The sequence below is a fragment of the Opisthorchis viverrini genome (genome assembly GCF_000715545.1).
Source record: "Opisthorchis viverrini unplaced genomic scaffold opera_v5_233, whole genome shotgun sequence".
NCBI lineage: Eukaryota > Metazoa > Platyhelminthes > Trematoda > Opisthorchiida > Opisthorchiidae > Opisthorchis > Opisthorchis viverrini.
In genome coordinates, this window is record NW_008751886.1 from 803,125 (window position 1) to 817,459 (window position 14,335).

The window sequence follows — 14,335 nt, forward strand, 5'->3', positions numbered from 1 at the left end:
TACTTTTTTGTGTGGATTTTTATACAATCGGTGATCCCGTCACGTAAGCAGTACCAATCAAGGCCTGTCACCTTTGACTTGACAAAGGTATATGAAATAGATTATGAAAAGTCTGGGTGTTGTAGGCCTGAATCGTCTTCCAGGATGGGGATTGTGTGATCCACACTTCTTCTAGTTGCAGATGTGAGATGTGGCTGCTATTCGATGTCGGTGATGTTGTCGTCAATTTCTATCCAAATGGCCTGAATGAATTTCTGAATGTGTACGCACCGCGTGATTTAGCATCACTGAACAACAGTTTCAGTATTGATATCAATGGATTTCATGCGATCTATTCATTTAACTCTGCTGAATGTGGTCTTCTCATGTTTTGTGTTTTAATCGTGGATTACTCCGGACTACTTACTAAATATCCCTAACCGTAAGATGCGGATTAAGTATTCTTTCGCATCTTTTTCCCAAGGAACTTTTCATTCTAGTTCTTTTCGGGTGTCATCACGTCGCTGTGCTTTCCAGAAACCCATTTGGAGGAACTGGTCAGGAATTCTTCCACCAAATCTTCCGATTACGAATTTCTTTGCCGATGTATGTCACAACATCCATACATCAGGGATTGGTGTATTCACCCGGGAGGAGAGATGTTCACATCTCTATTCCGTTACTAGTCACGATAGCATTGGCTGATCCATTAACATGGCGCATGCGAAGTGCAGCTTAAGGGTGTAGGTACTAACTGGATCCCCAGAGTGGCCTTAGTTGAGTTTCTTACCCTAAGACAATGCTGTTTTATTCACCTATCATTGGGCAATAGGTTGTACGTAACGATTGTTTTTCAATCATCGATATTATTCTATTGGGTGTATACTGGATTCGTGTATCTGACTTATTCTACACCCATCTCATCGCAAAACGCTTTTGATTTCGCACCTCTCAGTGGGAGTCCAGCGGTATGCATCGCTGCTGTTGCACGTCTGAAATCGGACACCAGCAAACAAGGAATTTATATCCACTCTGGTCTAACCTGTTCAAACACAGAACCTTGTAGCTAACTTTTCCATTTTCTTTTCAGGAAGGCCCTCCCCTCGGTCCGATGTTTCGTGGATGTCAAGTTGCCTGTATTGGATTTACCTTTACGAACGGTTCGCCACTAAATGAGTTGGCTTTTACTGGTCCACTCGATACTGCCCAGTCAACAATGGATTCCAAAATGACAACCTCAACTAGACCAGATTTCGTTGAATCAGAGGAATCTACCGAGAAACCGGCGGTGCAGTCTACAATTGATATCAAGCATTCCAAAAGACTTGAATCACAGTTACAGTTAGTGGAGCAACTGCGGTCACAGTGCCGGGAGTATGAAGTGGGTTTTTATGATTTACCTGTGACCCATTTGAGAGTAAATCTACGGAAAAATTGTCAGCTGATTTCGAGTACATGTTGCGTGCCTATAGCATTCTGTCAAATGAAAATCACCCTAATGCTAACGGAATATTGTACATCAGCCTTAGGAATAGACAGTATCGGCTTGTGAACGCTGCAAAACCATCTGGTGCGTGACGTTGGAAAAAGTTGGAATGGTGTGAATTATATGTACAAGGAATTCCTAACTAAATAGCTTCTGAGTAACTCGTTAGTGGTCAGCACTTTCTCAAAGCTGTAGTATCGACAGATCAACAAGATGGAAATCGTTTTCAAACAAATGTGGCCAAACCAACGAGGGAACACTGATGTGACTCAATATCCGTAGTGCGTAATCCAGTAGCAATACCGTGGTTGTCCGAGTACTCTCCTCAGCAGTATTCCAAGTGGAGCTCTCCCTGCTTCCGCGCTTTGCTAAGTTGGTTGAGTTGAGGTTGAAGACCTTTTACAACCAGCCCACCCTGCTTGTTGGTTTTCAAGTAAACATTAAGGGTATACAGATAGCCACTCAAGATGGCTGACTTGGAAGGCCAATCAGAAAAACAACTGATGTTCCGGACGCTTACCACCATGTAACTGTCGTGATAATTTTATTGCCCATGGAAATTGCAGGAGACAAAGAACCAACTGTAGCCTAGTCCACACATTTTTAACTACTGTGCGGACGCCTAAGTAAACTGCTTTCAGTCATCTTTTGTTGTTTCTTCAGTCAGGGACATAGGGGTCGCCCGATTAAAGCACTTAATGACGTGCCTTGCGAAAACGACAGTATTGCGGGAGAAGTAACGCAAAGAACCTTTCAGGACCCAAAAGGCGCCGAGTAGTCACGGTGGCGCTTTACATTGGCAGGAGTAAAAGTTTACCGAGTTGTCCTAATAGCCTTTAGTGTCTTTTGTTGTTATGTATTCACTTGGGGTGCCCACCGGAACACTTTATATTACCGTTCATCCAACACACCCGCTGGAAAAACTCAGGGGGCCTGAATAAAGCCCACCGTCAACACCAGAAATCCCGTATGTGATATCAATGCTAAATGGGGATCCCGGGAAGTAACTCACCAGTGGCAAATGACACTGGTAGAAATGGCCTAATCGTGAAACCATTAGTGCTCATGCATCAAAGCTAGCTTCCTCGATGCGTACCTACCCAATTCCTGAACTGACCAAACATGCCATCACCTCCATGGCTTGACCGAAACTGTAGCAGCTGGAATCAATAGTATCGTCCTTCTGTACCTCAAGGAACGATCTGGCATTGGCTGGGCTTAGGGATGTGTTAACAGACAAGGTCTCAGAAGTCAAACCTCAAAAACATGTAGTATAAGCCTCTAATATCATGCTCATGTTTCCGCTGAATTCGAAACAAACCACACACACAAAACATCCTATTGTTTCGCATCCTCAATGGTGCACACAGGCTAGTGAATTCCAGTTCATATGCCCATCAACCCCAGTGGTTCCTTGTGAAATTTTTACAATTTTCATGCTTCTCATGGTCAAGTCCCTTTTTGTGGATTGAATATTGACCTATTTGATCACAACTTTCTTCTTGGGACGCCCAGTCTCTGCTGCTCAGATTTTCTGCAGATTAGCTCTGATTGCTGTGACGTCTTCATCTCATGTGTTCACCTTCAGTGTTGTTGCCGTAGGCTTCGTGAGTATGCATTGTACCTAGCCACTCTTCGGGCGTGATAACCGGGCGTGCCACCACTACTCCCCAACAAAAGCCGTTTTGTCGCGAAGGCTGTTTCCGATGTTCTTAGCGCTAAGTTATTCATCGGTCACTGAAACAACTGCTGATATGACAAAACGAGAACACCGGTGTGGGACAAAGCGAGCTGGTTTGGAGCGCGGTGACTAACTCGTTTCCACAATCTTTTCTCTGAGTACAAAGGTACACCACTACGTTCTTGAGTCGGAACAGTTCCAAACTTTTTTCGAAAACGATATATAGAAACATGTTCCTTCTTTCTACCCTATGGGACTACTTTTAATATTCTTCAAACGGTTCAGCTCGTGAATTTCAGCGGTGATTTGATGTTCAATTCGAAGGTGTCCCTGAGTGCGCGCTATTCTTCACGGAGGACTTGTGTTGGGTGAGGCAGCCACTTACTGATGTATTAGCTTGAGCAAAGAAGCCCACTGTTCAATTACTGTAATGGCATAACTTTGCTTAACGATGTGCTAAGACCAACTCTAAGTGTTTAATATGGCTTATCTAGGCTTTATGGCGATGTCTCGCGGAAAAAAACTCAGCAGTGTAAACGAGTGCCCAGCTCGTTGTTGGTGTATAAGGTTGTTTTCTGTCGCGGTAAAGCACTGTCATTGGAGAACCGTTCACTACTTGTTGCCGTTCATACCAGCATCACACGGCCTGTGGCCAAAAGTCTAAAATCAGTCAATCTCGAGCTTTTGTTACGGAAATAATCTGTGCCCACCAGTTTGTTTGTCTCGGCTATTTCGTGATATTTTGATTAATCGCGACCTGTTTTATCCAATCACATCGCTCCCAGAACGCAAGGTGCCTCCACTATAATGCTTGACTCGACTCTAGTAGTTTGTGCAACCTGCTTACTTCAGAATGGTTGCTGCCTGGCTAACAAGCTATAGTAGCAACGCGATCATGCTACTCTGCTGGGGGCGAGATGGCCCAAGTGGTTAGAGCGCGAATGTACTGACCGGAAGGTCCGTGGTTCGAATCTGACCTCCGCCACTCGAATTCCCCTGTCTAGACTTGGGCAGCCTGGCAGTATCCCAACCCTCGTGCTTCCTTCTGGTGGCATGTCAGCTAGGCACCGGAAGGGTGCTACAGCTGAACGCATGCTACTCTGCCTTTTGCTTAGGCTGCAGCGGGCTTGACATTAGGACCATGTCACGGTCTTCGTCTGCGAGTAGCCTTTGCAGTTGTGTTACGGAAACGGCAAATCATTGGTAGGGTTTTTTATTGTCTGTATCCTGGCAAGCCCCTCCATGCTTTTCAAGAAAAAAATGCATTCCCACCACTCCGTGAATCTTTATGGCCTGTATTTTATGCCAAAGCTGCACACACTATAAATCTTGTGGAACATTGATTTTCTGGTTGTTGCGCGATGCTGCAGTGGAAACATATTTTACTTTCCATCTTCTCTCTTGGCGCTACTTGGCACGCGATGTTTGGTATCGTTTGAGAGTGAAAGCTCAGTAGAGGGTGGACCCCAATGTCAGGAGATTCTGTGTATAAAGTACAGATAAAGTGTGTATCACGAATTCGAGACATGGACAACAAGCTCTCCCCAGTGCTCACTCCAACTTAAGACACGTTCTTCTGGCTACTTGCTGACAGGTGATACCATTTCAACACAGAGTGGCGAACCACATAAGACTACCTTTGGCTGGGCGGTGGTATCTCCCCGGACGGCAGCTCAATCCGTCAACCATCACATGTGTTTACCATCTGCAGTCAGAAAATTTATTATATATCCTGAGTTTAACGGCAATGTTTTTGAATCTGCAAGTGCATTCAGTCTATTTAGAATAAGTCGTAAACCCTACACACCCATTTCATCCTCATTGAAAGTCGTGAAAGGTACATATTTTATGAATCGCTAGAGAGATTCAACCCTATGACCCTGCAAGTTTCCGGCGATTCGATCGGTGGCACGCGTAACTCGAGGGCGAACTGTGTTTGAACGACATGAACTGACCGTTTGTGTGTCAACATGCTGTGTTAGGGGGTGTTTGTAGACTCCCAAGTGTATTTCATTTGCTTTATGAGTTTCTCTTCGCAGACGCGATAAATTCCGTCAGTTTCTAACTCGGATGATCAGTAACCCATCGTTCTCAGTTCACTCTAGTGGTCTGTCAGTATTTCCTGTCTCTGGACTCAAGTCTTGTGGCCAAACCATTGACTCTGCTGTTAGAAATATCACCGATTTCTGTTAAAGTTTGTGTTGACTGAAGGTATTTCATCCTTCCTAGTGAGAGTTAAGAAAAGTCTGGCGCTTGTCGAACGGGTTTTACTTTGCCTCTGCTCCTCGAGTGATGATTTATGTCTTTTTTCTGTCTGATCCTGTGCGTGTCACGCTGAAATAAATGCATCTGAGACCTTTGAGAACAACTGTTGTGGCGTGTGTTTATTTCAGAAGGTTCTCTCTGCCTTCGTTGTTTCGCAGGTTGCTGAGGTCGGTGCTCTATTTGTGGTTCATTTTGGTTGTGAAACCGTGTATTTCGATATTTTTAGTAGGTTTTACGATCGTTCGAAAACCTTTATGCATGCGCTTTATGCCAGATTTTTACGGCGAACATGACGTAGACAATTCCAATCCCGTGTTGTATGAAGAGCGAGTCTTCCATGGGAATTTAAAACGTTTGGCTCCTTTGATCACTTTGAGGTGTGCAAAGAGAACAGCGTACTTTCAGAACCACATTATTTCGCACATAAACTTGTAAAATGCGGTAAAATCACAGAAAAAGAAAATAAAGAAAGCGTTCAGCTGTAGCACTCTTCCGGTGCCTAGCTGCCATGCCACCCGAAGGAAGCACGAGGGCTGGGATACTGCCAGGTTGCCCAAGCCTAGACAGGGGAAGTCGAGTGGCGGAGGTCGGATTCGAACCACGGACCTTCCGGTCAGTAAATTCGTGCTCTAACCTTTTGGGCTGTGTTGCCCAGTGGTCTGAAGGGAAACGAACTATCAAGCGTGCGCGCACCACGGCGTGATCGGAAAAATCGCAGAAGGTGAGAAGGATTAAACAAAGCATCATAAATGTTTTTCGTGCAACGAGGGTTTTCGCCATCAGATCAACAGTGCTTGAAGAAAGTTTTGCTGTTTCGATTGCCTTCATCTATTAAAAGATCCGAACGATAATTGCAACTCAGCCTTTTACGTTGTTTGGGTCACGTACCTCGTGATTAACGATGTGACTTTGGAATCGAATTCACTGGCAGGCTATAAGTCATTCTCAAACACCCCAGCTGTATGGTTTACCTACAATTTGTAAAACGAATTTACAGATTCACTCAGCACTAACCGTGAATGACTCACCCTATCATGTACCAACCAAACGGTTAGCCAATATATCCCAAAGAGCTGAGCCCACGAAGAATCGTCGGAAAAATATCTACGTACCTTGTAGTAAAATCGGTGTCTAGCTACCACGTCACCCGAAGGAAGCATAAGGGCTCAGATACTGCCAGGTTGACCAAACCTAGACAGGAGAAGTTGAAACGCAGAGGTCGGTTTCGAACCACGGACCTTCAGATCAGTAAATTCGCGCTCTACCACTGAGCCGTCTCGCCCGAAAAGCCTTTTATGGCAAACATGATGACGTTTTTTCCCTAAAATTTAGCCCCCGTTTACTAACGTCCCTAGCGTTGAAGCTGTTGGTGATGTTTGACTGTGTGATGTTTGATGTGTGCGTCACGACCGTTGTTCTAGTCATTTGATATCCGGACTGATTTAGATCCCTGGCCTCCATTGTAAGCCAGCTGCTTCCACAAAAAATATGTTTATCTCCTCGGTTCTCCATTTGATGTAGTCCGACGGCTGAAACGGCTCTCTAAATTCCCGATACAATTGTGAAATGTGCAGCTGCGAATAGAAACAATACCACTACTTCACCGGAACATAACACATTCACTCTCTTGGTGTCCCTTTGCTGCGGTAACCTTTATTACGTTTGTTTGGTTGCACGCGACTACGTTTCGGGTATCTGACTTTCACTATGCGATTGATTTCTACTCATATGAATAAGCAACCACTTGAGGATAATTTTGGTGGGATTATGTATCGTCTTCCACTCCTGCCTCTATTCTGATAGCGTCATCGGACTCGGGGATATTCATTTCTGAAAAATGATATAAGTCGTGTGATATGGCCCCTCCTGAGGTTCAGGACATCGCTTACAACACTTTTCGATTCGTTCCACTAGGATAAAGACGATACCTCAGGAGAGCCTTCTGTATGGCTTACCGTTTTCTTTTATAATCTTGTTAAATTTTCTGGTTGATGTTGAAATCCTTCGACTTGTAACTTTAGAATCCCCTACTTATCCGTCAAGAGTCGAGTTTAGAATGTTGCGGTGTGCTCCATGTTACTATACGGTTCAGGAACCTGACCGCTGCGCGTTTGAGGACGTCAAAAGACTTTCAGTGTTGGTGTGAACACCGGATCATCAATGCTGAAGTTCATCAAATGGTATTCGTGAGAAATAACTCACCCTCGATAGATGAACTAATCACACTGCATGGGTTGCGCTGACTTGTCCACGTGCTGCGCACGCCAGTCGACCGACTTACTCGAAGGGCTGTTTCCGCACAACCACGTGAAGGGTGGAAGAGAGCCAGAGGCGGTCAAACAATGACTTGGCAGCGAAGTATAAAAGCCATTACCAGCAAACTCAGCTGCGCTGGTAATTGCCGTCTTCCTGGATGGGGACCCCGAGACGGGCCATATCAATGGTTAGAGACATTGTCAGACATGGACCAGTCGCGCTTGTGCATGAAAGCTATTGCCTTCAATGCATAGCTCCCTTCCCAACCCCTCCCCACTTAAAAGTGCCGTACTTACGCACCAACTTATCAGCTCCCGCCTCCAATGCGCAGCTATCTACCCCACCTCCCCGAATCATCGCTGAACGGAATTGTCGCAGCTACAACCAGTGTACGACGAGTACGCGGTTCTTACAGCTGACAATGATGATGATAAATCCCCTGCCGAATAAACGCCTTCCTAAAGAACCGTTCGTGTCCTAGCACATACCTGTAGAATGATTTCCGCTTCAACGTCAATAACTTATTTGAAAGACAATATTGATCACTAATGATATTGCTTATTAGTTTCTATTCAAATGCAAAACCGTCATCTGTGTGGCAGTTTAGGTGAGTTTGTATCACGCTCCTACGAGCAGACTGCTAAGAGGTGAAAATTCAAGAGATACAGAGGAATTTGTCCTCACTGAATTTCACTTACAACCTTGGACATGGCACGCAGCCCGATAGATGCCCCAGACAACCGAATGGCCTCATAGGATCTCGGTTAAGCTTGTGATGTTTCATACGTTAGGCCAGAAACCGTTTTCTTAGCAGAGACTCTAGTGGATTCGTCCGCCCCGTTCAGTTTTCAGAAAAGGATATCGTTTGGGGTCCACTTGGGTTGTGTGGATTTGCACATTTCCTCGAGTGGCGACACATTCACACTTCCCCATCTCATGAACTTGGTGTATCACCGTCATACCAAGTGGACCTGGTGAATCTTGGAACCGAACCAGTCTGCGTTCATCACTGTGAAGTTAGTTTTCCAGGTTTCACTCAGTCCTGAAATAGCGTTTGGCTGTTCTTTCCCCTCATAGTTAAATTACTTTTTGTGTGCGTTGACGTCAGTCTGCGAAAATGGAAGTGACCCGGTAGAGATTGCTCTCGACCAACCCATACAATGCACTGATGTTAATCCTCTTGATACCCTTGCCGAAATGACCCATTTCCCATGGGCGTTTTCCGGACGATTGTTGAGGTGTGATTGCCTAATGTGCTTGTGGAAGATTATTACTTGGTATTATTGTTCATTCGTTCTTTTTTTACTGTAGTTTTACTGCTGTAGATTTTCGCTGCCTATGTCCCTTTACGGACTGTTGCTATAAAGAATGCACTTTCCGAAGAAGCTCTGGTACGGCTTTTGTGGATGTGTATGCGTGAAGTTTGTGGGATTTTAAGTGCTAGTGAGTTACACTGGCAACTCATTTGGGACGTTGGACTACTTATGTACAGTCATTGTGGTGTTTACTCAGTCATCTATTCTAACAGGATTCTTAGTTGGTTTTGACACTCAGGTGTTAACCAGCTGCCAAACAATTGCCGTTCTGGATCTTTGGTTGTGTTCCGATCCTGCTGTTAGGTGTTGTCGGAGAAATTGATTTTCTGAAGCTGTGCTCAGTTTTGAAGTTTAGTACATCACCGCTTGTTTTGCTCTCGCCCAGTAGATCCCACATCAAATTGCTTGAAAGCAGTCCACACTTACAGATCGATAGGTTTTGACCTTTTTAAATGGAGCCCATCTCATTACCGTTTGTCGGCTGCATTATAATAAGTAGCTATCTACATCTGATCGAATTGCTATTCTTCAACTATGTTAGGATTATCAACCTACTTTTTACTTGTTTGTAGCTACGCATACAGCAATTGGAGAAAACGTGTTCGGTCAGTGATGTTACTCATGAAGATAACTCCACTCAGGATTCATTGTACTCGGAAACCCTAAAAACACAACTATCAGATCTACAGTGCCAGTTGGACTCGTTGAATGACAAGTACGAACAATTGGGAGTATCGAGCCGAATAGCTGAGGAAACCATCATTCAGCTGAGAACAGAGTGAGCTGTACATTATCTCTAATGAAATTAAGTCGTTTGCTGTAGACGATTGATTATTAATTGTTCCCAACTACTGATAACTATGCAAGCACACAACAACAATGTGTCCAATCAGCTTGTTAGTTTACCCACTGCGAGCCACTAGTTTTGTAGTGTGTGTTGACTTTTCATCCCCCTCCAAGCTGCATAGATCTTGAATTATGCTCTAGGCTAAAATATGATGACTGCACAACATCCCGATGTTGAGATCACTCGTGACAGGTGGCTTGACGAAAGGCGGTCCCACAATTGAAGATAAGTCAGCAACGTATAGGCCCGTCTAGTTATTCTTCCGACACATAAAGCCGGGTTCCATTAGGATGCCTGCTACGATTATATACGCTATATTCACTTGACCGTTTGCAAGGAAGCTCACTTAGGATGTCGGCTCTTTAGGTTAAACTAGGAACTTTTCATCATAGTAACGCAAGTCCTTGGTCCCACAAAATCTCAACTGGTATTGTATCTCGGACTGAGTTCCGCGACTTGCGACATCATGTGGTTAGAATGTGACGCCGGAACTATCTTTTCCTCCCCGTTTCATTGCTATTTTGACTGGTACGTTTCCTGGACATTCGTTTTTTGCTACACTCGACGTTCACAACGTCGCCAAACATCCGCTGGATGTGCTATTGGTCTTCAACAGCCGGGCGCGGTCTGTACGGTATCAGATCGCCTTTTCGTGATTGCTGATGACCGTTAAATAGTTCGTTGGTTATTTGGCCCTAGGCTGCTCTCAAGCCCATTGGCAATTTACTATACAGCGTCATTAGCATTGGGCGATCCAGTTATCAAACTTTGGCGATATTACCAGTGAATACTTTTGGTTTGTTGCGCTTGCCTGTCTGGTAGCTGATCGTTACTGTAGGTTGTCCAATCATTTGGAACATTGAGCCTCACCAGTTATCGTAAACCTAGTTCCATGACTGGTGTCTGGTTTCTTTTTACCAACTTACAATGAACTAAGCATTCAAATAAGTAAGGCCAGTAACATTTAGGCGTTTGGTAATTGTTTTGCTGTATAATGTGCTATGATTAGCCAGCTGCTGAGATTTCGTTATGCCTGTTATTTGTCACGACTTCACATGAAATGACAACCGTAACACTGGAATCCTTCAACCGCATTTGAGTAATATAAGCCCACAGATGTGGGTATAGGATCATTCAACAGTTGCTACCGATATCTCATCATGTTTTCTATGAATGCTTCTTTAGTCTGTCTACCTAATATTTCACCAATTTGTTCTCTAGATTGACTGAACAACAGGAGACAAACTGTAAGCTGCTTGCTAACTTGCGAGATTTCGAAGAGGAGAACGAGGTTCTATGCAAACGCGCTGCAGATGCCCAGTCTGCTCTTCGACAGCTAGATGCAGAGCAGCAGGAGGTGGGTCCTGGACATTTTATCATGTGGTTTTGCTGCTGGTTAGGATTTCTGTTCACGTCTGATTCCATCGTGTCAGTTCCAGCTGTCCGTCTGATGTTTCCTCTAACCACTTATGCTACAATTCGGTTGACCGACGGTGTGACCGTTGTAAGCAGATCGCCAGGTTGGAAGTGGCACAAACCTCATGACGTTAAAGACTTCTAGACATGATTCCCTCAACGTCGGCAAGTGGAAAATGTTTCTCCCTTCCGGATCGTACATAGGCCCATTTAGTCAGTTTGCATTGGTTTTTAGTAGTGTTCGTTTTCTCTTCATTAACTTTCGACCAGACCTACCTTAAAACTTGCTTCACAATTGTCTGCTAATGTTACCCGCTTTGAAGTCCTCTCATGGCTGTGTATTATGTCGTACTAGTAATGATATCTTTTTTTAAATTAGTTTAGTCTATGGCTAGCTCAGCCACCCATGTCATCGGTTTTATACCAGTACCCATGCCTACCAGCATCGTGTACTTCCTAAGGGCGTATGTTGTCCATCATATCTAATCCTGCATATCTCAAATCTTCCCCAGTTTGGATCTCATTAACTTTTGGAATTGAGCTTTGTTCTCATTACGTTTTCACCCGTCATTTGTCTTTTATTTCCTTCATGTTGCACTTTACACGCAAGGGTAGTGATTAGGTGCAATACCCATGCACTCGTACTCACATTCTGTTTTCTGTTTAACAGCTATTGTCTGATCTTGCCAGTCTTCGAGCGGAGCGAGTTGCACATCGACAGTATGGGCACAACACAGACTATGAAAGCTCTGGAGCACTAATTCCTATAAAAAACGACAGTAAAGCATTCTCAAGCACTCCCGCCTCACTGGACAATGTGGAACATGGACAGACCGGTTCCGAACTCAGCGCTTATGACCGTCTACGTGAAACGGAAACCCACTACAATCTGGCGAATGAGCGCTTAGCCACTGCGAAACAGGAGCTACAGAGTATGAAAGCTGCGCGCCAGGCGGAACAACGCGAATGGAGTAGGGAGCGTGAATCTTTAGGACAGCAACTCCAAAATGCAATGGTGGACAGAGTAAGGACGAATTGTTATCGGTACCACACTTACTCTCATCTTAACTTTTTTGAAAACCGCACTCAGCATGACGTTCCTTTGTGGAGTTCTCGTGCAGCCTGTTATCTGTACTAGGGAAGTTTTAGTAAATTCGTTTGATCAGTTGTTTTCAAAGACCGGATCTATCCCACAGATGTGTGAAAGGAAGCACGTTAGAGATATAAAGGTAAAACAACCTTTCTGTTATGTGAAAGTGTCACGCTGGAGGGTAAGATTCAATGTCGCTAGATAACTGTCTAGATTTTTTACTTTTGTGCTGTGTTTACCTCTCGGCATGGGTACTGCAGTCCCAATCCCTTGAATGAAGCGTGTGATTCACTTCATATTACCAGTACTCGCTTGCATACACTTTTACCAAGATTGAAGGATAGGTTTTCTGGAAATATTTGAAGTTTGCTTCAACATCATTTCTTCATGATACAACTTACTTTTAACGGTAAGGCTTATAAGTCGCCAACTGTGTGTGCTCGCGATCGCCATCCAATTTTCAACAGTAAGTGATATCAGACCACAACCCGGCTCATCTCATGCTTCATTGATAACCAAAATAACTCAGTTGTCGATTCTCACCTTTCTTACATTTTCTCACTTTTCCATGTCCGAGTGTTTGATGTTTGATGTAATCGTATTAGCCGGCCTGCTGAAGGACTGTGCTTATTCCTTGGCACTTGCAAATAATGTCTTCTTGTTTATCTGGTCCATCATCCACGTCTTTCGTTACCCACTTGTCGGCTTTTTAAAGGAGCTACACCACAGAACTTCGTCATTTTTGTTTCTGCGTTGCGCTATTATCACAGGCAAACGCACTTCGAGAATTACATGCTCTGCAAGCCAATTACTCTGAACTGGAAGCCAGTATCCTCAACTGGGAACGCCGGCTATATGAACTAAAACAATGGGCTGATGATGAACGGGTAGCGAAAGACAAGTTACACGTGAGTCCCTGTGGTTTCCGATTTAAAGAAATGTTTCATGTTCGCCCTCTGGATCTGAGAGCTCTAACCAAACCGAATCGTGTTAGTAACTTCCAATCAATCAAACCGGGGGCTCCCGGTTTGTACCGTAGTTCTTGCGTTTGCTTTAAGGGCATCGGGTTTCGGTCTCTTGGCTTTCCGCCCTTGACTCTGCTATTGTTGGCACCGTCGTCCCACAGTACCCCCATCCAACCTGTAAAACATTCCCACAGGAAATGATTTAGGTGAACCTTAGAAATTCCGGCACTGAACATTCAAAATTATCAAGAGCTCACAAAACGCAGTAAAAATGTCCTGCCTGGAGCGTCAGCTTTCCGTTTTGTGTGTGTGTGTGTGTGTGAACTGCTGCTTGACATTGTTGAGTGTTAACATTCACGCCACGGTACGACGTTGCCTGTCTTCCAACGGTTCCAATGAAAACTCATAAAACTGCCAATTCAGAGCAGAAAAATCCCTGATGCTGAGGACATTATGAGCAGACTGTGCCTGTCGACCGACCAAATGAAATTAGTTGGGTGTTCCCTTCATTATTTTTTACCAACAGCCCGTTGACAGGGAAGACCTAATCAGTTTGACAAAAAAACTCACAGGGCTCGTTTAGTTTGTTGGCCACTTGTTAGCGCGTTGTACGAGTGTTGTGACCCTTCTACGATTGACTGCAGTGCTTGTAGAGCGGAACTAAAACGTTTGACTGCTGTACGTCCTTTATTGCAAAAGCGGCACACGTGAAGGCATAGAAACGGACGGTACACATCGGTAGGGAAAATATTCAAGTGGAAGGAACACACTTATCTACTGTAGCGACGTGTCAATTGATGAACAAAAGTTACATCTGTATTGACTCAGTGGTGCTTCGTAGGTGTCCCGTTCCCGATTTAACTGATCATGCCATCGCCTCCACTGCTTTGCTGTATGTTTTCTGCTCCCACATTTTCCGAAACCGTGGTAGCTGAGACCAACGTATCCTTGATCCACTGTTTATAGCGGACGGACCAACTCATTACGTGCATGACCTATACCATGTTCGAGTGCAAGCTGGGGAATCAGTGCAG

General features: G+C 44.5%; 1 protein-coding gene across 1 annotated transcript in view; it reads left to right on the forward strand.

The window, feature by feature from the left end:
• Positions 1 to 14,335, forward strand: part of T265_08652 (hypothetical protein) — a gene marked incomplete at both ends in the record, with an annotated part of 62,314 nt that overhangs the window by 16,525 nt on the left and 31,454 nt on the right. Inside the window, 5 exons of the mRNA XM_009174518.1 lie at positions 1,070 to 1,360; positions 9,556 to 9,761; positions 11,052 to 11,187; positions 11,917 to 12,270; positions 13,107 to 13,244. Of these exons, the coding sequence (XP_009172782.1) occupies positions 1,070 to 1,360; positions 9,556 to 9,761; positions 11,052 to 11,187; positions 11,917 to 12,270; positions 13,107 to 13,244 (1,125 nt within the window). The remainder of the gene's footprint in view (positions 1 to 1,069; positions 1,361 to 9,555; positions 9,762 to 11,051; positions 11,188 to 11,916; positions 12,271 to 13,106; positions 13,245 to 14,335) is intronic.